The sequence below is a fragment of the Acomys russatus genome, chromosome 30 (assembly GCF_903995435.1).
Source record: "Acomys russatus chromosome 30, mAcoRus1.1, whole genome shotgun sequence".
NCBI lineage: Eukaryota > Metazoa > Chordata > Mammalia > Rodentia > Muridae > Acomys > Acomys russatus.
The window spans coordinates 21,358,462-21,380,638 of NC_067166.1; the positions used below are offsets into that span (position 1 = coordinate 21,358,462).

Consider the following 22,177-nt stretch of genomic DNA (forward strand, 5'->3'; position numbering starts at 1 on the left):
TGAATCCTGAGAGAATCATCCATTACTTTTGTACATTGGACTCTGGTCGTGTGTGTGTGTGTGTGTGTGTGTGTGTGTGTGTGTGTGTGTGTGTGTGTGTGTTGTGTGTGTGTGTGTGTGTGTGGTGTGTGTGTGTGTGTGTTGTGTGTGTGTGTGTGTGTGGTGTGTGTGTGTGTGTGTGGTGTGTGTGTGTGTGTGTGGTGTGTGTGTGTGTGTGTGTGTGTGTGTGTGTGTGCGCGCGCGCGCACGCTTCTTTTTCTTAAAGAGCATATTTTGGAGCTGCAGAGACGGCTCAGTGATTAAGAGCATTTGCTGCTCCTGCACAGGACCTGGGTTCAGTTCCCAGCACCCACACTGGCCAGTTAACTCCAGGTCCTTTTAACTCCAGGTCCAGGAGATTTAATGCCCTCTTCTGACTCCTATGGGCATCTACACTTAGGGTAAACATAAGCTCATGTAGACACTCACACATGCATGTAAATAAAAATATATTTTAAAAAATTGAGATGACCTAAATTTAATCACTATAAGTAGTTTATATATAATAATGAGTTAGACTGACAATGACTCAAAATAATAGAAAACAAAATTGAATTTTTATGCATACCTATAATAGAATACAAACAAAAATGCATTCCTATGATAAAATACAAACAAAAATACTATACTTTCATAGAAGTTTCTTAATTAGATTATTCATGTTTTCATGTTTTAATTAGAGAATCAGTTTACTCAAAGAATCGTTTTATTTATAGTTACAAGTTTTTTGGTTGTTTTTTAACCCACTCAATGTGTATGTGCTACATGTTAAAATCAAATACCTGAAGGGGTTGGGATCTTATGAATACAGCCAGGACAACAGTGGAGAGAGTCATGAACAAAAACATCACAGTCCACACAGAAAACATTTTGGCACACTGTGCAGACATAGACCTACAATGGAAAGGAGAAAGGTAAATAAGCAAAAATGTCTCCAAAAGTTACACAGAGCACAGCCAAAAGACATTTATTTCAGTTGCCTTGCTCACTATAGTCTTATCAGTTTTTCCCTACCCACTTACCCACCTGCATACCTTATTACTTCAAATGCATTAAATCTAACACAATTTTCTCAAACCTAACACATTTTCTTTCCTCTTAAGCTAGTTCTTAGGAGTGAAGAGGAAAGAGTGACTCTTTTTTTGTTTTTTTGTTTTTTTTGGTGGCAGGGGGCAGAAACAGCCACCCCACCAGTACCAAGGGATATAAAATTTAATTTTAAAAAAAAATCTCTTCCTACTTACTCTATTTATTTACTTATTTATTTTTGAGAGTTGGAACTACATTGCCTAGTCTGTTCCTGAACTTAAGATCCTCTTGCCTCAGCCTCTTGGGCAGCTAGACATTACACACCTGTTACTGCACCTACCTTAATAAAACAGGTTTATTTGTGAGAGCAAGCAGGGCATGGTAGCACAGGCATTCAGGGTGCTACCATGGCCAGCTCTAAACTCTGCTGTGTCTTAAGATGAGAGCTCACTAGGCTTCCCAAGCTAGCCTTGATTTCCTAAGTTCAAGTGTTTTCTTTGCCTTACCATCCCAGTAGGTGAGATTATAGGCACATGCCACTGCACCTGGCTCTGTCTTCAAAAAAAAGTTTAAAGTGTTTTATTATTGGCACAACTTTTTATTTATGAAAACCACAGTGCTAATTTCAAAATAAGTTATATATAATAGAGTCTAAAGCATAACACTATATTTAACATTTCTTTTTTTCAAATGCAATTCAACTTAGAAAACTGAAGAAAAAATATTAAAATATCTCTGTAATAAATGACAAAACTATTTAAATTAGCCGGACAAGGTGGCATACACCTGTAATCCCAGCAGAGGCAGGCGGATCTCATTGAGTTCGAGGCCAGCCTGGTCTACAAAAGGAGTCTAGGACAGTCAAGGCTACACAGAGAAACCCTGTCTCTCAAAACAAAAACCTATTTAAATTACTTTGTTCCCATTTTACCTCTACCTACTTATTGTCTTTATACAACCAGACATAAGCCTGGCCTTCAATAATCTACTAAATACTTATTATGCTGTCACTATCTTGATATTTCTTATGTATTACTTAATGTTGATTAAGGCTAATGAACTTACATGTTGGTCTTTCAATTCTCCCTGACATCCATAGCAAAATCTGAAAAAAGAAAAGTTTGGTGTTTACTCTTTAAAATAATTCAACAGAATCTTAGTACCTAGAATCATTTAATAAGTAACTGCAGTGACATGTGACTTTTAGGGAGAGCTTTAGGAAGTCAATTGTTTCTTTTAATCTTACAGGGCTAGAGTACTCTTGTTATTGCCCAGTCTGTTGTCCCTTGCAGTATATCCAATAACCCTGTTTATATTCCTAAGAACAAGAAAAATTATTCAATATACCCAGGTTAACACATAACCCAAAATTAAGTTCTTATTTTCTTTTTTTTTTTCCTTTTTTTTTTTTTTTATTAATTTATTCTTGTTACATCTCAATGTTTATCCCATCCCTTGTATCCTCCTATTTCTCCCCCCCCTCCATTTTCCCATTATTCCCCTCCCCTATGACTGTTCCTGAGGGGGATTACCTCCCCCTATATATTCTCATAGGGTATCAAGTCTCTTCTTGGCTACCTGCTGTCCTTCCTCTGAGTGCCACCAGGTCTCCCCCTCCAGGGGACATGGTCAAATGTGAGGCACCATAGTACGTGAGAAAGTCGTATCACACTCTCCACTCAACTGTGGAGAATATTCTGACCATTGGCTAGATCTGGGAAGGGGTTTAAAGTTTACCTCCTGTATTGTCCTTGGCTGGTGCCTTAGTTTGAGCGGGACCCCTGGGCCCAAATCTGCCTATCATATTGTTCTACTTGTAGATTTCTAGGACCCTCTGTATCCTTTTATTTTGCTATTCTCCCATGCGTCTCTCATTTAGAGTCCCAATAGGATGCCTTCCCCTCTGTCCCAGTTTCCTGGTAAGTGAAGGCTTTCGTGGGACATGCCCCTTGGGCTAGTATGCAGATATAAGTGAGTATATACCATTTGATTCTTTCTGCTTCTGGGTTAACTCACTCATTATGATCATTTCTAGCTCAATCCATTTATCCACAAATTTCGGGAATTCCTTGTTTTTAATAGCTGAGTAGTATTCCATAGTGTATATGTACCACAGTTTCTTTATCCACTCTTCTACTGAGGGACACTTAGGCTGTTTCCATGTTCTGGCTATTATGAATAAGGCTGCTATGAACATGGTTGAGCAAATTTTCTTGTTGTGTGCTGGAGCATTTTCTGGGTATATTCCAAGTTCTTATTTTCATTATGAATAAATATACACATTCTTTCTAAACTAGAATTCTATAAAATTTGATCCCTACAGAAAGCTATTTGAGTTACTATTATTCAGTTCTCCCAAATATGGTAGATAGCAGTGTATCCAGATGAGCATCAAGGAATTTGTTACATATAATGGATACCTGAAGCTTTGTTTTCCAGGACTTGTTTAAAGAAACTTGTTCTTGAAACCGGGGCTAGTATATACCTCAGTGGTAAAATACAAGCATAGCATGTACAAGGCCCTAAAGTCAACTCAGTACATAGCACCATCCCTGCCCATAGGTTCCTGGAACTTATTACAAGACAGTAGTCTCAGCACACCTTTAATCCCAGGAGAGACAGATGGATCTCAGAGTTTGAGGCAATCTGATCTACAGAGTGAGTTCTAGGACAACCAGGGCTACATAGAAAAGCCTGGAGGGGGGCTGCAGAACAGGATTTAAAAAAAAAAAAAAAAAAAAACACTAACAATCTTTATTTTATTCTGTCCACTTCATTTCTACCACCTCTGAGTACCTTCAAAACTTTTAACAGAGGCCAAACAAGATGGCTTAGCAGTTAAAAGCATAAGCTGCTGTTCCCAGTACCTACATCACAGCCTCTAACTCCAAAAGGTCCACCGCCTCTAGCCTCCGCTAGCACCTGTGCGCACGTGCATACATCCACACATATACACAAAGGCAAAAATAACAAAATCATTTTTAAAAATTTTAGCTAACACATTTATAAGTATGCAATTTTAAGCTATAAGTACTAGCTATGAACCTCCAACTATGGAAGAATTTTTCTTTTAACCTTCTTGACATAATGTGTATAAGTATATAACTAATGTTATTTCTTTTTATTTTCTTTCTTTCCTTCTTTCTTTCTTTCTTTTACCCAATTCATACTTAATAAGATACTGTCTCTTACTGAACCTGGAGCTCACTGACTAGCTATACTAGTGGCCAGCAAGCCCCAGGAATCCTACACATCCTCAGTGCTAAGATTATAGGCATACACTGCTAGGGCCAGCTTTTTACCTGAGTGCTGGGGACCTGAACTTCAGACCTCTTGTTTGCATAGCAAGAGCAAACACCTGATCAACTGGGCCCATCTCTTTAGCCCCTAATTTTCTTCTTCGTGTAAAAAGACACTTTTGGTGATAATTAATTCCAAGCTTCCTTTCCTACATAACCGACACAATTCAGCCCTAATCTCCCCTGAGTAGTCTAAATACACCCTTGAAATATGATGCAATTTCAAAAACAATAGGCTGATCTAGACATGCTTGTTTGAAATTACTTCTTTTGCATATGTAGTATATGTGTGTGCATACATGCAGAGGCCAGAGGTTGATGTAGGATGTTTCCCCCAATCATTCTCTATCTTGTTTTAAGAAACAGGGTCTCTCATTGAACCTGGAGCTCACTGGATGGCTAGGCTAGCTGGGCAGTGAACCCCTGGGATCTTCCTGTCTCTGCCTTCCAATACTGAAATTACTAGAATGAAAGGCCACGTCCAGCATTTTTTATGTGGGTGCCCAGTATCCAAAGTCAAGTCTTCACACCTACAGGGTAAGTATCTTTTACCCACTGAGCCACTCTCCATCAACGTATTAAATTTCCTCTACACTGTCTTTAAGTGGGAAAAATGATGAATGGATATATAATTACTTGGTGGTTGAAGGTTCTCAAATGCTGATCCTCTTGAAATAGAAGATTCATTTCCTAGAAATCTAAAATCCACTAACCAGGTCTCCTTCAGGCTTTCCTACTGGACATGCCACACAAACAACAGTAAGAAAAGAACCACAGGTCCAGCTTATGCTGAGCTAGCTTCTTCTCTTCTGTGATGCTCAGGAGATACAGCTGTTAGACATTCAGAAATTTAGGCGGTGGTCGTTAAAGTACTGACAGCTGAGAACTGGCCATTAGCAAGACCATTTTATCAAAGAAATCAGCAAATACAGGCATAGAATCTCATAGGGCTGGAAGTGTAGGCAATTAGGTGCTGGGAACCCAACTAGGCTGCCCCCCAAGAGCAGTGCACACTCCTAACCAGTAAGCCATCTTTCTGGCCCCCACCGACTTCCACTCCCCACCAAGCCAAGATACCATCACTCCTAACTACAAACAGATAGCTAAAAATACATAGTGTTCTACATTTCATTTCCTATATTAGAAATTTTACAAATTAATGTGACTTTAAGGTGATAATTGTGTCAAACATTACCACTGTAATATAAAATTAATCAAAACTCATATACCTTTCTCCTTTATATTCTTCTAAGGGAATTTCTTGAAAAGCATCCAAAGGAAATAAATGATGGTAAGATCGTGCCAAATGAGGTGCAGACACCAAAGTAAGGCCTAATGCACAAAGACAGAAACATTAGTAAGCCTAAACTCATAACAACAATGGCTAAAAAGTCAAACGATATACTTAGAAATGCTTTCAAGTGGTTTCATGTCAATTTTTCTAGTGATGGGGATCAAATCTAGAAAAGCTGTCACTATACTGCATATATATCCAGCACTCCAGCATCTTTAGGCCCCTGAGTGTTTTTTACCTGAAGCCATAAAAAGAGATTTCAGGATAGAAGTCATACTGTCACTAAATGCATGGCCTCACTTGAAAAAGTATTTATTTATAAATGAAAGAAGATCTTAGAATTATATCATTTTAACTCTTCATATGTAATGATTCTACAAGGGTAAGAGCCAAAAAATGTCTATTAAATCTGTTATAGTGCTTTTAAAGAATACTTAGGAAAAAGAGAATCAGGAGACTTCTATAATGCTGTTTATTCTTTTATGTTTGTTGGTTTTTCGAGACAGGGTCTTTCTCTGTGTAGCCTTGGCTGTCCTGGACTCCCTTTGTAGACCAGGCTGGCCTGGAACTCATTGATCCACCTGCCTCTGCCTCCCGAGTGCTGGGATTAAAGGCGTGCACCACCGCGCCCGGCAATGCTGTTTATTCTTAAAAGTACTTTTCTGGGCCTTCAATGGAAAAAGCAATCTACTTCCTTTGTACAAACAAGAGTCAACATTTACGCTTATTTCAGCAGCTACACAGACAGAAAGTTATTTAATGCTAATTTCCTTAGAAAAGACTACTAGGATTCTTACCACATATTTTACATTCAACAGGAAGCTCACAGTACTTTGCTCGACACTGTGGGCAGAAATAGCCTCCCAATGTAAGCCCTGGCTCAGTGCTATTATCCAAATGCCTGTGGGAGAAAAAAAAGTTATTTTTAAAAGGTGAAAAGGTATGGATGTAGCTCAATCCCAGGACTCAGGACGCAGAGGCAGATCCCTAAGTTCCAGGCCAGCCTGGCTATATAGTAAGACCCTGTCTCAAAAGATAATATAAATTAAATTAAATTTTATTGGAGAACATGTATGTCTTGTTGCTCACTAATGCTGTTCTTTTTTTTTTTTTTTTTGTCTTCACTTTTATTTTAAAGTTTTGCTATTTGTCTTTGAATTCATTGTTTATTTTTCAGTAACTAATCTGTTAGTCCATCCAGCGTGTTTTCTTTTCTTTTTTTTTTTTAAGATTTATTTTTAAGTGTGTGTGTATGTGTGTGTGTGTGTGTGTGTGCACGCGTGCATATGGGTACAGGTGCCCTTAGAGACCAGAGGTGTTAGGTCCTCTGGACCTGGAATTACAGGAAGTTGTGAGCTGTCCAATGTAGGTGCTAGGAAGAAACCTTTGGTCCTGTGGAGCAACATTACTGATCTTAACTCTGAGCCGTCTCTTCAGTCCCTCCAGTTACTACTCTTCATTTCTAGAAGTTTGGTTTGAGTCCTTTTTATACACTTTCAAGTCCTGCTTCACTTATAGACTTATAGAGCGTGTTTACACTGGCTATTTTAATACTGTCATCTACTAGCTCTAGCAAGTGTTTCCTGGCCCTTCCCCTTCTACGGTTTTTCCTTGCTGTTCTCATTCTCTCATACTCTCTCTCCCCCATCTCCCAGCCTCCTTCCCCATCTCCTGTCTTCCTTCCCTCTCTCCTTCTCTGCTTCCCTCTCTTCCCAGTGTCCCTATATAACCCAAGCCAGCCTTGACTTTGCCACGATCCTCTCTTCTCAGCCCCACGTGCTGTACAATGGCTGTCCAGTCATTTCTGCACGCTGTCAGATACTGTAAGTTATATTGCTCTGGTGCTAACTTTTTTCTCCATAAACTCTCCCAGCTTTGTTTTAGAATAAAGTAACAAGATACTGACTGATCTATTCAAATTTTATTTTAAGCACCATTAGTCTGGTCTAGATAAGCCACTTACCTAATCTGTCCCCACTACCATAGGCTTTATCGAATGTCTTTTTTGCAACTGAGAACTGAACCTCAGCCTTATGCACAAGAGTTAAACACTCTGCCCTGAGCTCTCTCTGCGGTCCTCCTTTCTCCTTTGATTCTAGAAGAGTCTTACCAAGCTACCCAAGCACCCACCAAGGTGAGTTTTTTCTGTTTTTTTTACTTTCTATTCCATTTTTATCATTAGGATAAACAAGTAAATACATCTACTCACATCTGCATTTTAATTGTATCTATTTATGGCATTTATAAATATATTCTATAGCTCAAAGTGACCTCAAACTCAAAACTATCACCTTGCCTTAGTCTCCTGAGGCCTGGAATTACAGCCAGCAGGCCTGCCCACACCTTTAATTCAGATGACTGGTAACATGCTACACACTTGTCCCTTGCCATTTTATTTAGTAATATGTCCTGACTATCACAGCATAGAATGTACAAAGAGGCTCATTTCATTTAATGGCTATATAGATGGTATTAAGGTAAAACTTAGAGGAATGAATTTTAAATGTGTGTGACAACTGCTCTTTACTTACGCCATGCTGAAGGATGGTTTTGCATCCTGATCAGACAAAGAAGCAATGGTATGCTGAGGGAATCCTTAACAGATTTAAAAAGAAAAAAAAAAAAAAAAGAATTAGTTTCTTTTTATAGGCAAAGAACAGAACTTTAGGACTATGAATCTAAAAATATTCCTACCAGAAAGTCAAAAAAGTTGTATAAAAGCTCTTTCCTGCCTTTCAGGTAGCTCTGTGCCTATCATGGTTCATGGTATGACGAAACTCTAATTCCAAGGTATAAGAAAAAGGAGAGGAAAAGGGGGAATGATCTGTCTAGACATTTAACCTCATATTCCAAAATGTATAAATATATTTTAATTTAATAATATTACTTTTAAGAAGAAATAGTTGATGTGTTTCATACAGTTTCTGATGCAACCAAATAAGCACTACATGATGCAGTTTCTCTTTAGCTAAGCATGTATTTCTGTTTCAATTTTTGAAATTTGAGGGGGAAGGTACAGGAGAAAGTAGAGGAATAAACAGGACATAAATATTATCAATATGCCAGGCAGTCCTGGCGCACACCTCAGGAGGCAGAGGAGTTAAGACAAGCCTGGTCTACAACCAAGGCTACACAAGGAAACCCTGTATAGAGAAAACAAAACAAAACAAAAAACTATCCTAAATACTTCATCTATATTAACTCAATCTTCCAAATACACAAGTATATACTAACATAGTTTATAAAAACAAACAAACAAACAAACAAAACACAAGAAAGACAAGTTACCAGTATCAAAATGGCCAAATCAAAAGTAGAAAAGCATTTTCATTTCACTGGCATTTGAAAAAGCAAATTAAGCACCGAGATTATTTTTAAATGTTTTTTTAAGTTACACCTTCTAGACACATCAATATAGTATGTGCTCATTATGATAATTTTAGAAAATAAAGAAAGACCAAAATTCTATTAAATGCCAGGTATAGGTGACTCATACCGTGAATCAGCACTTGGAAGGTAATAGCAGGTGAAATCAAGGCCAGCCTGGTCTACAAAGTGAGTTCCAAGATAGCCAAAGCTAAATTTTTATGAGCAACCCTTTTCTACTCCCTGAAAAAAAACAAAACAAAAAACAAAACAACAAAAAAACATTGAAATAACCTGGCATACTTTGCTGTAACTTTCTGTCTTTCAGTTTATATAACATACTTTGATTATATAATAAAGATTTTGTAGGGCTGGAGAGATGGCTCAGAGGTTAAGAGTGCTGGCTGCTCTTCCAAAGGTCTTGAGTTCAATTCCTAGCAAGCACATGGTGGCTCACAACCATCTATAATGAGATCTGGTGCCCTCTTCTGGCCTGCAGGTGTACATGCAGGCAGAACATTGTATACATACATAAATAAATAAATCTTTTTTAAAAAAATAAAATAAAGATTTTGTAGCTTATTTAAAAATATTTTTTTCTTTCTTTCTTTCTTTTTTTTTTTCTTTTTTTTGATTTTTTTCCAGAAAGGGTTTCTCTGTGTAACAGCCCTGGCTGTCTTGGACTCACTTTGTAGACCAGGCTGGCCTCGAACTCAGAAAGATCCACCTGTCTCTGCCTCCCCTAGCACTGGGATTAAAGGCATGTGCCACCACGCTCAGCTCAGAATACTTACACTTACACCAAAGGTACACATTTAAACCAACACAGAAGAGACACATACCCATTCGAATGAGTGAGCACTCAGAGCTTGAGCTGGCAGGAGGAGGGCTCACGTGATGTGCTAACAACTCTTTGTAGTGGGTTTCATCTAAGATAACGTGGTACGTGCCTAACAAGCAAAAGCAAATCACAGCAGTCTTAAAGACAAGCACTTCTATGTAAGTCTGAAAGTATGAAAATATACAATTTCATAACCATATAAGGTAAATTATCACTTAAAAATAATTTAAGTTAAATGTCTCAATCAATTTCTTTAGGCATAATAGTAACTAGAATTAAAGCCAACCTACATAATCTTTATAAATTATTGCATATATTGAGATTACTAAATATTTGAAAGTTGTAACTCTAAACACTGACCTACTGAGAACTCCTTGCATTTTAAATAGTTGCTTAGAAAATCAATGATATGTTTAAGATTACAGCTACAGGGGGCTGGAGAGATGGCTCAAAAGTTAAGAGCGCTGGCTATTCTTCCAAAGGTCCTGAGTTCAATTCTCAGCAACCACGTGGTGGCTCACAACCATCTATAATAAGATCTGCTGCTCTCTTCTAGGTGTTGCCACACATGTGGGTAGAATACTATATAAATAATAAATAAATATTTTTTAAAAAAAGATAACAGCTACATTTTGGTCTACAGACATAAAATGGTTTACAATCTATGCCGTAAACCATCCTACTTAGTTAATAAATTATTTCTTACACAGTAATTATAATTATTGAAGATAGCAGATATATACCACCAGTTTCACGAGCAAGTACAGTACAAACTCGAACCTCTGCAGACAATCCAATGACAGACACTCTAATTTTAGCTGTCTTCAGGGTCTTCGTAAGATGCAAAAACATGAAAGATTTCAGAAGAAAAAGAAAAATATTTATGAATAATAGCCTTGAAAAACTGATAAATTTACTGCAGAATTTTCCTTAGAGTCTAACTTGAGCTTGGGTCCTACCTTGATGAGATCATAAATATTAGACGGGTCACAAGTCGTAAGGCTGCTGAAGATGACTAGTACTTCTCTACTTGTATGTCCTGGCATGTGTCTATAAAGGGAAAAATACATTCCAAATGGTCAGATAAACTACAGTAGCTAGGAGTTTACCCAGAAGGGATCGTACACGTCCCTTCTTTTTTTTTTTTTTTTTTTTTTGGTTTATATGTTTAAGCTACAAAGAGGTCAACATTGTTAATGAAGTCACAGCTAACTCAGGGTTATTATTTGGGTCTTACTGTATGTGAATAGCCCAGGCTGGCCTCAGGCTCACGAGCTTCCACCTGAGTGACTACAGTGCTGGGAATACTAGCTCACAACACATGCCTACTCATTCAATTTAATCTGTTTTACATTTTTTTTCTCTTTCCTTTTTGTTTCTTTTTGCGCCTGGATGTCTTAAATTTTTTTTCATAATTCCTGTGCACCGCTGCAAATTTTGTTGTGTTTTTCTAAACCCATTACAGATATACTTTAACTGATAAAATATAAATTAAAAATAACCAACATCAGCCGGGCATGGTGGCGCATGCCTTTAATCCCAGCACTCAGGAGGCAGAGGCAGGTGGATCGCAGTGAGGTCAAGGCCAGCCTGGTGTACAAAGCGAGTCCAGGACAGCCAAGGCTACACAGAGAAACCCTGTTCCGCAGAGGGGGGTGTGTGTGGGGGGGAACCCAACATCAAAATAAACATCACATATGACATTAGAGTTTTCCTATTTAACTCTTGTTATAGCAGGCTTCATGGAGACCCATGTTAACATAGTTTCAATACAACTCAGAGAAAAATTCTGAAACAATTATACATAATAATATAAATTGGATATGGTTGTGCACTCCTGAAATCTCAGGATTTGGGAGTGGAGATGGAATAATCAGGAGTCCAGGTCATCTTCAGCCTGAGCAACATGGAACATACAGTCCCATCTTGAAGAAAGGGAGGAGGAGAAGGGGAAAGGGGAGTGGAAAGGGGAAGAAAGAAATGAAAGGGGCTGGAGAGATGGCTCAGCGGTTAAGAACACTGACTGCTCTTCCAAAGGTCCTGAGTTCAATTCTCAGCAACCACATGGTGGCTCACAACCATCTGTAATGTGATCTCATGCCTTCTTCTGGCCTTCAGGGGTACAAGCAAGCAGAGCACTGTATACATAATTAATAAATAAATAAATAAATCTTTTAAAAAAAAAAAAAAAGAAAGAAAAGAAGGAAGAAACAAAGAAAGAAATGGGGCCTGGAGAGATGGCTCAGCAGCTAAAAGCACATACTGTTCTTACAGAGGTCCAGAGTTCAAATCTCAGCATCCATGTTTGACAGTTCATAACTGCCTGTATAGCTCCAAGGATCTGTCACTGTCTGGCCAGCTGTTTTCATGTACACATACACGCACACACATACACATAGAGATACATAATTAAAAATGAAATGAATACATTTTAAAATACTAACTTTAGGGTTTGCATAGCCATGCATAAGGAATTATAGAGAGATGGTTCTCCATTACAGGCCATATCTACAGCTTTCTTCAAAGATGTTATGTGTTTCCTTGGGTTTCCTAAAGTAAAATGAAATAACTTTTAATAAAACACTATATATAAATATGGAAAAGCATGTTGTTTCTAAACTGTACAAATCTATGATTTTAAAGAACAGAATGCCTTCAATTTCATTTTTATCAATTTGCATTTTTGTCAGAAGTCTTTAGTAAAAAGTCTCATTTATTTTGTAGTATGTTTTGTTTTGTTTGAGACAGGGTCTCACTATGTAGCTCTGGCTGTCCTGGAACTCATGATACAGACCAGGATGGCCTCAAACTCCAAGATCTACCTGCTTCTGCCTCCCAAATGCTGAGATTAAAGGCATGCCCCACCACCCCAGCTCAACAGTCTCATTTCATACAGAAAAGGATATATTATATGTATTTATATATATAATGATCATATATGACTATTTGGAGAGGATAACTTATCAATTGATTCCTTTGGGAAATATGTATTTGATTCCTTATGGCCAGAGTAAAGAACTATTACTCAACAAAGTATGTCATCTTCCTTATGTGTTCTGGGGGAAAAAAATATTATATATATATATATATATGTAAAATCTGTATCCATTAATACACATTTAAGGGGCTAGAAAGATGGCTTTGAGGTTAAAAGTACTGTCTGCTCTTCCAGAGGTCCTGAGTTCAATTCCCAGCAACCATATGGTGGCTCACAACCATCTATAATATGATCTAATGCCCTCTACTGGTATACAAGTGTGCAGGGAGAGCACTCATATACATAAAAATAAGTAAATATTTTAAAAACATATACATTTAAAATTAATATTAATGTAGAGTGAATAATTTTTACTCTTCTGAAGTAAATGAAATATATCTATATTTCATCACTTGTCTATTACAAATTTGTATATTTCATCATTTGTAAGCTCAATATTTTCATATTTTAGCATCTCTGAAACAGAAGACTTCAGTCTCTAGGCCAGACTTGGCTACATAGTGTCAAAAACAAAAATAACAGTGAGAAGTTCCTAGAAAGATTAATGATATAAAAGATTAATTTTTATGTAGATAAGCAACAAAAAAAAGGCAGTGAGGTATAAGGTTTTTTTGTTTGTTTGTTTTTGGTTTCTCTGTGTAGCCTTTACTGTCCTGGTCTCGCTTTGTAGACCAGGCTAGCCTCGAACTCACAATGATCCCCCTGCCTCTGCCTCCCAGTGCTGGGATTAAAGGTGTACGCCACCACCACCCAGCTGTGAGGTATAAATTTTTATTAGTGAACTAAAGATTTATAAAAATGCCACAATTCCATATTTTTCTTGGGAGAAGAAAACAAGCATTCACAAAGACTTACAAAAGGAAGGTTGTAACTAATAAGCAGCTGTACTCCTTCTGTCACGTCGGAGAGGACTGAGAGCCTGTCTGAAGACACTGCTGTGGCTGCCAATGCTTCTAGAACAGCTGACAGACATCAGCACTACACTGCTACAAACAGCACATGGCTAACTGCTAGGCTTTCCCACCTTCTGTTTTGCTCTGCTGTGTTTGGGAGTGTGAGACTGGGGCTTACTACATAGCTCAGGACAACCTCTAACTCTCTAGCCCAGGGTGGCCTGGAACCTGCAATTCTCCTGCCTCAACAGTGCTGGTAATACAGATTTGCATAACACCTGGCTTACTTATTAAATAGTTCTTGGTCTTTTCTGGTATTGTTTATTTTCACTTTCTAACAAATCCAAACCAGTGAAAAGACACAGATCCACCTAACGGTGGGAGTACTAGCACCCAAATCTCCATCTCCTGGTTCTCTATCTACTTTCCCCACTACCATCCCACACAAAATATTTATAAATCCACTGTGTGGTGGGCACAGGGAAAATGCAGATTACCTCAGCATCAGTGTGGCTTACAATGGTCTGTCTGTAAGGAGAGAAGCTGTCCAAGAGGCTTATCAGAATCTCTAAAAGACAGTTCATCTTCTCAACACATGAATTCATTAGTCATCTATAGAAAACTGTTCTGAATCTGAGGGCAGGGCGCAAAGGAAAGAGTTGACTCTTCTTCCTTGGAGGAGCTCTCCTTCCTCAATCACATCCTAGTTAGTCTGTGGGTCTGACATCCTTCCATTCTGCTATGGGCACAGCATGTAATCTAAGCTAAACCACAAAACCTTTCGTCTTCCTGTCTGACCCAAAAGCTGTTGGATACGCAGACCCTGAGTAAGGCCAATAGGAATCCTACTGAAGTTATAGTGACGCTATGGACCATGCTAGCCATATAAAATTGGGGTTATTAAAAGACATCATTCTTCTTAAGAGAAGCAAGTTAGGCAAAGCCGAGATCCCTAGAAACGTAAAAAATCAGGCCACCTTTGAATATATGCCAATTTCCTTTTTGCAGTAAATTACTTTGAGTTGGCTTTGTGCTTTTGTTTTGTTGATTTTATCATGTGTATAGCTGTTTTGCCTGTGCACCCTGTGGGTGCCTGGTGACCCTAAAGACCAGAAGAGAGCATCACATCCACCGGAAGTTACAGATGGTTATGTGCCAACATGTGGGTGCCAGCAATTGAACTTGGAGCCCATGCGTACCTGCTGAGAAGCCATCTCTCCAGCTCCTGGTTGTTTCTTATGGCACTGGTGATAAAACCCAGGCCTTATTAAGGTCTACCCCAACCTTCCCTAAGACTATTTGGAGGGGATAACTGTTAATTGATTTCTTGGCACACTTTTGTAAATGTCTATTTGATTCCTGTGGCCAGAGTGAAGAGCTACTACTGAACAAAATACGTCACCTCCATTATGTGTCCTAGCAGAAAAGACTGAGAACCTAGTTTAAGGAATAGTATATTTTACAAATAAGAGTGATGAAATTTGTAACAGCATATATAATAAAGGTAAAAAAGCCGCCATTAGTTTTGTTGTTTTGGGTTTGGTTTTTGGTTTTTTTTTCCGAGACAGAGTTTCACTGTGTAGCCTTGGCTGTCCTGGTACTCACTTTGTAGCCCAGGCTGGCCTTGAACTCACAGAGATCCACCTATGGCTGCCTCCGATTGCTGCGATTAAAGGTGTGCGTGACCACACCCAGCTGCCACTGGTATTTTTAAATTTTTTTATTTGTTTACTTTATGTGTATGACTGCTTTGCCTACATGCATGTATATGGTCAGAAAAGGGTGTCAGATGCCCTGGAACTGGAATAACAAACAGTCTTGAGCCCCTGTGTGAGTGCTAAAAACCAAACTCAGGCCCTCTGCAGGAACAAGAGCTCTGAGCTACTCATAAATAGCCCAATTCAACTTTTATCCTTTTTGCTTCTTAGACATTTTCTAATTTGAACATTAAATGAATTTTAATAATAGTTAACAATTACGTGCTGGGGTGTTGGCGCATGTCTTTAATCCCAGCACTTGTGAGGCAGAAGCAGGTAGATCGCTGTGAGTTCAAGGCCAGCCTGGTCTACAAAGCGAGTCCTGGACAGCCAAGACTAACACAGAGAGATCCTGTCTCAAAAAAAAAAAGTTAACAATTAGGTTATTTTAATATTTTCAGAATAAGAATATGTATTTAAATAAACATAGTAACTTCCAATGCAACACATCCAATACTTCAGACCTTAATTTGAAATAGTTAATAGTAGGTCCGAAGAGTTCACTAGAGTCAGTAGTTGTTTCACCTAAAATGCACCAAGAAAAGTTTCACTTTACATATCAGGCAGCCACATGGACAAGATCAGAGTTAGGTAAGCCAGTTCTTGAGTCTTGTAAAGATGCTTTATGCATACCTGAGAGTTCAGTCAGTTTTTCAGCTCTTTTACTCTTAGTTACAATTATTCCAATCTCAAAACAAAAACAAAAAAATAATTATTTTAATATAATGAATTCTTTCCTCCTGATAAAATACATTAACTATCAACTGCAAAAAAAAAAAAGGGGGGGGGGGAAACATATGTGAAACTTTATCATGGTATTTTTTGACAAATATAGCTATGAACTAACTATACATTATTAATACATAGTAGATGCTTAACTTTTAGAGTTATTTTGCTCTTCACTATTAAGTACACCAAAAATAGGTACATAATCTGGTTCCCTTAATATTTCAAAGAATATGTGCCCTATATTTAAAAATAAACTATATTTGGCAGGAAAATAGAAAAGTAGTTCTGAACTCTCCCATTTATCTACATACCTGACTGATAGGATTTTGATCAAAATATTCTTCTACAAAGTATTCCAACAACTGTTAAAAGAAAATTCAGGAAACATTACATAGAGGCAAAAGAGCAACAATAAAGTGCCACGGACCCCATATTAAGCAGCACTTCTCATGCCTTTGTTGGGCCAGACAAGGGGGCACCAGCTGAGACAGCGTCTTGCTGTGCAGCCGTGGATAGCCTCATCTCACTCCTACAGCAGGCAGGTCCTCCCACAGGGAACCCGAAGTGATGCTCCTCTCTGCCTCCTGAGCATTGGATTTTAGGTATGTAACACCACCACTCTCAGTTTGTCATAAATTTTAAACACATTTTGAAAATGTTTATTTGTAAAAACATAGTGATAGACACAGCCGAGTTTAAAGATGAAGCTATATCAAGCACAGAGCCAGGTACCTGCTGTCCCAACTACATGGGAAGCTGAAACAGCAGAGTCTCCTGAGACAAGGAGCTTCGGGTCAACTGAGGAAACTTAGCAAGATCTGATCTTAAAATTCAAAACGAAAGCAAAAACGAGAGAGAGACAGAGAGAGAAAGATTGAGAAAGAGAGAGAGAGAGAGAGAATATCCACTTGACTTTGTCTAAAACAACATACATAAGAAAAAGCCGAGCGGTGGTGGCGCACGCCTTTAATCCCAGCACTCGGGAGGCAGAGGCAGATGGATCCCTGTGAGTTCGAGACCAGCCTGGTCTACAAAGTGAGTCCAGGATAGCCAGGGCTATTACACAGGGAAACCTTGTCTCCAAAAAACAAAAAGAAAAAAGAAAAAAAAGAAAAAGATCCAGCAGGGTGGTGGTGGCACACACCTTTAATCCCAACACTTGGGAGGCAGAGGCAGGTAGTCTCTGAGTATCTGGTTTACAGAGCTAGTTCTAGGACAGCCAGGACTACAGAGACGCTGTCCCCAAAAACCAAAATAAATAAGTAAGTTGGAAAACCATTAATGTGTTAAGTTGGAAAGAACAGATTCAAAAAAAACCAAAGGAGAATGAAAGCCAGCTGGTGAGGGATAGCTAGCCTCAAGCACAGCAGCTCTCGCCCTCTCACAGGGCTTGCCTAAGACTATCGGAAAACGCAGATACTACATTATGATTCACAACAGTAGAAAATCACAGTCATAAAGTGGCCATGAAATAATGTTATGGTTGGGGTCACCACAACACGAGGAACTGTATTAAAGGGCCACAACATCAGGAAGGCTGAGAACCAATGATTTAGGGAAATAATAAACCAAAGCAACTACTTATTCAAGTTGTTTTTGGTTTTGTTGTGTTTTTTGAGACAAGGTTTCTTTGTTGTAGCCCAGGCTGTCCTAGAACTCACAGGGATCCACCTGCCTCTACTTCCAGAGTGCTGAGAAGAAAGACATGTGCCACCACTGGCTAGCTTCAAGTCTTTTTTTTAAAACAATATAACTTTTTATTATCGTGTTGTGTGTGTATGTGTGAGAACATGCACCACAGGGCACTTGGGGAGGTCAGAGGACAACTTTCTAGAGTTGACGGCTTTTTCTCCTTTCACCAATTTTTTTTTTATTTATTTTATATTATGTATATGGGTGTTTTGCCTGCATGATTATCTATGCACTGCATGTGTGCCTGGTGCCTGTGGGGGTCAGAAAAGGGCACTGGATCTCCTGAAACAGGCGTCACGGCCAGTTATAAACTGCCATAGGGGTGCTGGGAATTGAGCTCGGGTCCTTGGGGATGAGCAACTAGTGAAACTTAGGTTGTCAGTCTTGCACAGCAAGCCTTTACCCACTGTTGGAGGTTGGTCTGATGTATTTTGATGCTAATTACTGCTTGCTGTCTCTGTCCCACCTGTACTATGCCTAAGAGCCTAACCTGTTTGACCAATAAAGGGTCATCACACCTGGGCAAGGCAAATGGGACAGACATGGCTAAGGTTCCCCAGCTTGGGGAGAGAGAGAATCTTAGGAAGAGAGACCAGAGGAGAGGAGAGGAAGGAGACCACCACAGGTTAGGTGGAGGAAAAGCACATGGCTGGTGTGTATGAGGATTTGGCCCAGATGAAGAACATTAGCAAGTATTTGGGATTATGGATGGGAGGTAGCTCAACAGACATTACTGGAAGCAGATGGCATGGATGGGGGCAGGGATCCCATACCTGCCCCACTATGGGAGGTAGTTTAGGGGACTGATATCTGCCCTGCCCCAGGTTAACTAAGGCTATTTTAAAATATAGCCTTATTTACTGTGTCTTGCTTAATTGCTAGCAGGTTAGAAAATACTGTGGTAGTAATAATTATAGGCCTAATAATAAACATTATTAGGTCATACTGGTAAGTTAACTGCAACAACCCACAGAGGCATCTGCTAACCCATTTGTTTGTTAAAAAATGTGTGGTGTGGTGTGGTGTGGTGTGGTGTGTGTGTGTGTGTGTGTGTGTGTGTGTGTGTGTGTGTATGTGTGTGTAGGAGGACTAATTTAAAACATACTCATGGAATAAAACTCACTTTAGAAAACGATATAGCAGCATTTTACTTACATTTGTTATTAATTTGGACAACAAAGCAAAACAACATGTTCCGCATTAGCAAGACAACAGTGAGTTCACTCTACCTTTAGAGTGCACGTCAGTCTGTTGGGCTTTAAATCTTGATCCTCCATTGTTCTCGAGCCATCCACCACGACATAAAGGTGGCGCATCTACCAAAACCAAAAAAGGGAGAAAATTTCCAAGTACATTTTTTGAGTAAGAAGCAAAATTACCATTTAATATTCAAATATCCTAAACATACATTTTAAATATATTCTTTTAAAAAATTGTTGTTTTACTGTTTATTCTGTCAAGTCAGACTATTTCTCTGATCCAAACTAGTTCTGCACAAGTAAAACAAAAAACATAACATACCATTCCAAGTCGAACTTGTCCATGGTGCTCAAACACTCTGTTAAAATTACAACAAATACTTTAATTGAACATCATATCTTACCAAAAACTCAATGAAACAATTAGTCTGTATTTTGAGTGAATTATTAACCTTTGGAACACACATCAGTATAGGCGGCATGGATACTCTCTAAAGACCCTTTCCTGGGGGCAAGGCTCGTTGCTAGTTCTTTAGCCCTAGCCAGACAATTATGGATGACCTTCCCTTAACAGGTAAAAAGCAGTGCTAAAGGATGGCTACCTGGGGGCAGAAAGACTTCAAGAATATATTTTCCTTTTGAAATTCTTTCTCAGAAGCAGTTCATACCTTTTCCTCTTTGCCTTGAAAAGAATATCTTCTATTGTAGCTTTAAGTGATCCGGTTTCATCTTCTTTAAGAATTTCCCTGTAAGCAATATTTATTTATTTTAACAAACTAAAAATACTAACTCAATAAAAATCAAAACATACAGGGCTGGGGAGATGGCTCAGCAGTTAAGAGCACTAACTGCTCTTCCAGAGGTCCTGAGTTCAATTCCCAGTAACCACACGGTGGCTCACAATCACCTATGTGATGCCATGCCCTCTTCTGGCCTGCAGGTGTACATGCAGCCAGAGCACTGTATATATAATAAATAAACTTTAAAAAAAAACAAAAAAAAAACCAGGCCAGGCATGGTGGCATATGCCTTTAGTCCCAGCACTTGGGAGGCAGAGGCAGGCAGATTGCTGTGAGTTCGAAGCCAGCCTGGTCTACAAAGAGAGTCCAGGACAGCCAAGGCTACACAGAGAAACCCTGTCTCGAAAAAACAAAAACAAAAAAATTTCAAAACATACAGAGTTGTCTATGTATGTTCACAGCAGCACAATCCATGATAGCAAAAAATTGGAACTGATATAAATGTCCATCAAATGCTGAGTGAATAAACAAAAACATAATATAACAGTATATGAATACTATGCAACAATTTTTTTAAAAATGTACATGTTCATGAACGAGATTTGAAATTTACATAAAAATGTACAAGAAAGGTGAATCTATAGATTGTAGATTCGTGATTGTCATGAGGTGGTGAATATAAAGGAACTTATCTTCATGACTAAAATGTTCTAAAAGTAGTTTATGACAAGAACTAGACAAAACAGTAAATTTTCTTTTAAAAAATTCATTGGAATGCAAATTGCTATATCTGACTTTTAACACAGATAAAACACACCTTAATAAAACTGAAGTTAAAAAACGACAATCTCCACAGCATGGACAACTGCATCCTACTCACCATGTTCTCTCATAGCCTCCTTCCCACCGCTTAGTTCTTTCCGGTTCATCATCCATGTTTTTATGATGATATATACTTATTCAATCCTGTAAAAAAAAAATTAGATCACAAGCTTTCCAAAGATGGTGATTATAAAATGAATCTAACGACTTGCTAGTTAAGGACAAAGGCTAAACTATCAGAGGGCAAAGTCATGTTACTCTTCCAGCTCACTCAGTAACTCTTCTATGAAAATACAAAATGCTCAGCTGGGCAGCGGTGGCACATGCGGTTAAGCCCACCACTTCGGAAACTGTTGCAGGGTATTTGATCACATTGTGAACCCAAAATTGTGAATTCGAAACACCTGTTTCTTGTTGTGATGTGCGCTGAGGGCTGGTCTGCTGATATGTATTCTGATGCTAATTACTGGCTCCAAGATCTTTTTTTGTTTTTGTTTTTTGTTTGTTTTTGGTTTTCGAGACAGTGTTTCTCTGTGTAGCCTTGGCTGTCCTGGACTCTTTGAAGACCAGGCTGGCCTCAAACTCACAGAGATCCACCTGCCTCTGCCTCCCGAGTGCTGGGATTATAGGCGTGCGCCACCACGCCCGGCTTGGCTCCAAGATCTTATTGTGTACTCCTTGCCTAAAAAATTATTCCTGTTTGACCAATAAAAAGTTTAATTAGCATATATGCATATAGTGATATTACATCTACTTCTTTAATAATTAAGGACAAATTTTCTGGAGATGATAGCTCACAACTGTAATCACAGCTGGAGGATAGCAGCAAGTCTGAGAGCAGTGTGGTAAAAAACTGGCATTAGGTTTGGGGGTCTCCCTCCCCAACACATGCTCAGTTTCTTCTCTCACAAGGGCTGTTTAAATGCCAAGACACTACGGGCCAGAGCCTACCCTCTAACACTGGCGGGAGGAAGATGGCCTTTCTTGGTAATGAAGACTATAAGCAATACTTTATCCTCCTTTTGTAACGTTGTTTCTATAGAAAGAGAACCAGGCTCCGGGTAGCTCGGTTGAAAGAGTACTTGTCTAGTCTGCACAAAGCCCTCAGGCTGACCTCCAGCACCACATGACAAGGAAAGGTGACACAGGCTTGTAACTCAGCGCTCAGCTGAGACAGGAGGATCAGAAGTTCAAGGTTGGGGTCAGGCAGTGGTGAACTCCTTTTATCCCAGATCTTGGAAGAAAAAAGCAGGTGGATGGATCTCTGTGGTTCAAGGCCATCCTGGAATACATGAGACCCTGTCTCAGGGGAGAGGGTTCCTACAGGCATACGTCCTGAGTCCTTATCCCCAGGACTCACATACAGACACATCTGTAATTACATCCCTAAAAGACAGAGGCAAGAATGTGGTAAGGGAAGAGAGCCTGGTTGCCAATCAGGCTACCCAATCACTGTGCTCCAGGCTCAGGAAGATACCC

General features: G+C 39.0%; 2 protein-coding genes across 3 annotated transcripts in view; one reads left to right on the forward strand and one right to left on the reverse strand.

The window, feature by feature from the left end:
* The window catches only part of Taf9 (TATA-box binding protein associated factor 9), a 720,252-nt gene that overhangs the window by 569,437 nt on the left and 128,638 nt on the right, over positions 1–22,177 (forward strand). The window lies entirely within an intron of this gene.
* LOC127212344 (general transcription factor IIH subunit 2) lies at positions 597–20,817 on the reverse strand. 2 transcript variants are annotated; one of them, XM_051172442.1, is made up of 15 exons: positions 20,757–20,817; positions 19,805–19,882; positions 19,459–19,495; positions 19,167–19,253; positions 16,557–16,607; positions 16,150–16,204; positions 12,313–12,418; positions 10,828–10,918; positions 10,612–10,699; positions 9,870–9,977; positions 8,193–8,256; positions 6,459–6,562; positions 5,597–5,699; positions 2,134–2,173; positions 608–933 (listed from the first exon to the last, which is right to left on the reverse strand). In XM_051172442.1, exons 1-15 carry the CDS (start codon positions 20,810–20,812, stop codon positions 814–816), a joined length of 1,188 nt encoding a protein of 395 aa, XP_051028399.1. In that variant the 5' UTR covers positions 20,813–20,817; the 3' UTR covers positions 608–813. The 2 variants fall into 2 exon arrangements, with proteins under 2 accessions (XP_051028400.1, XP_051028399.1); XM_051172443.1 differs by lacking the exon at positions 2,134–2,173 and having other exon boundaries at positions 597–933.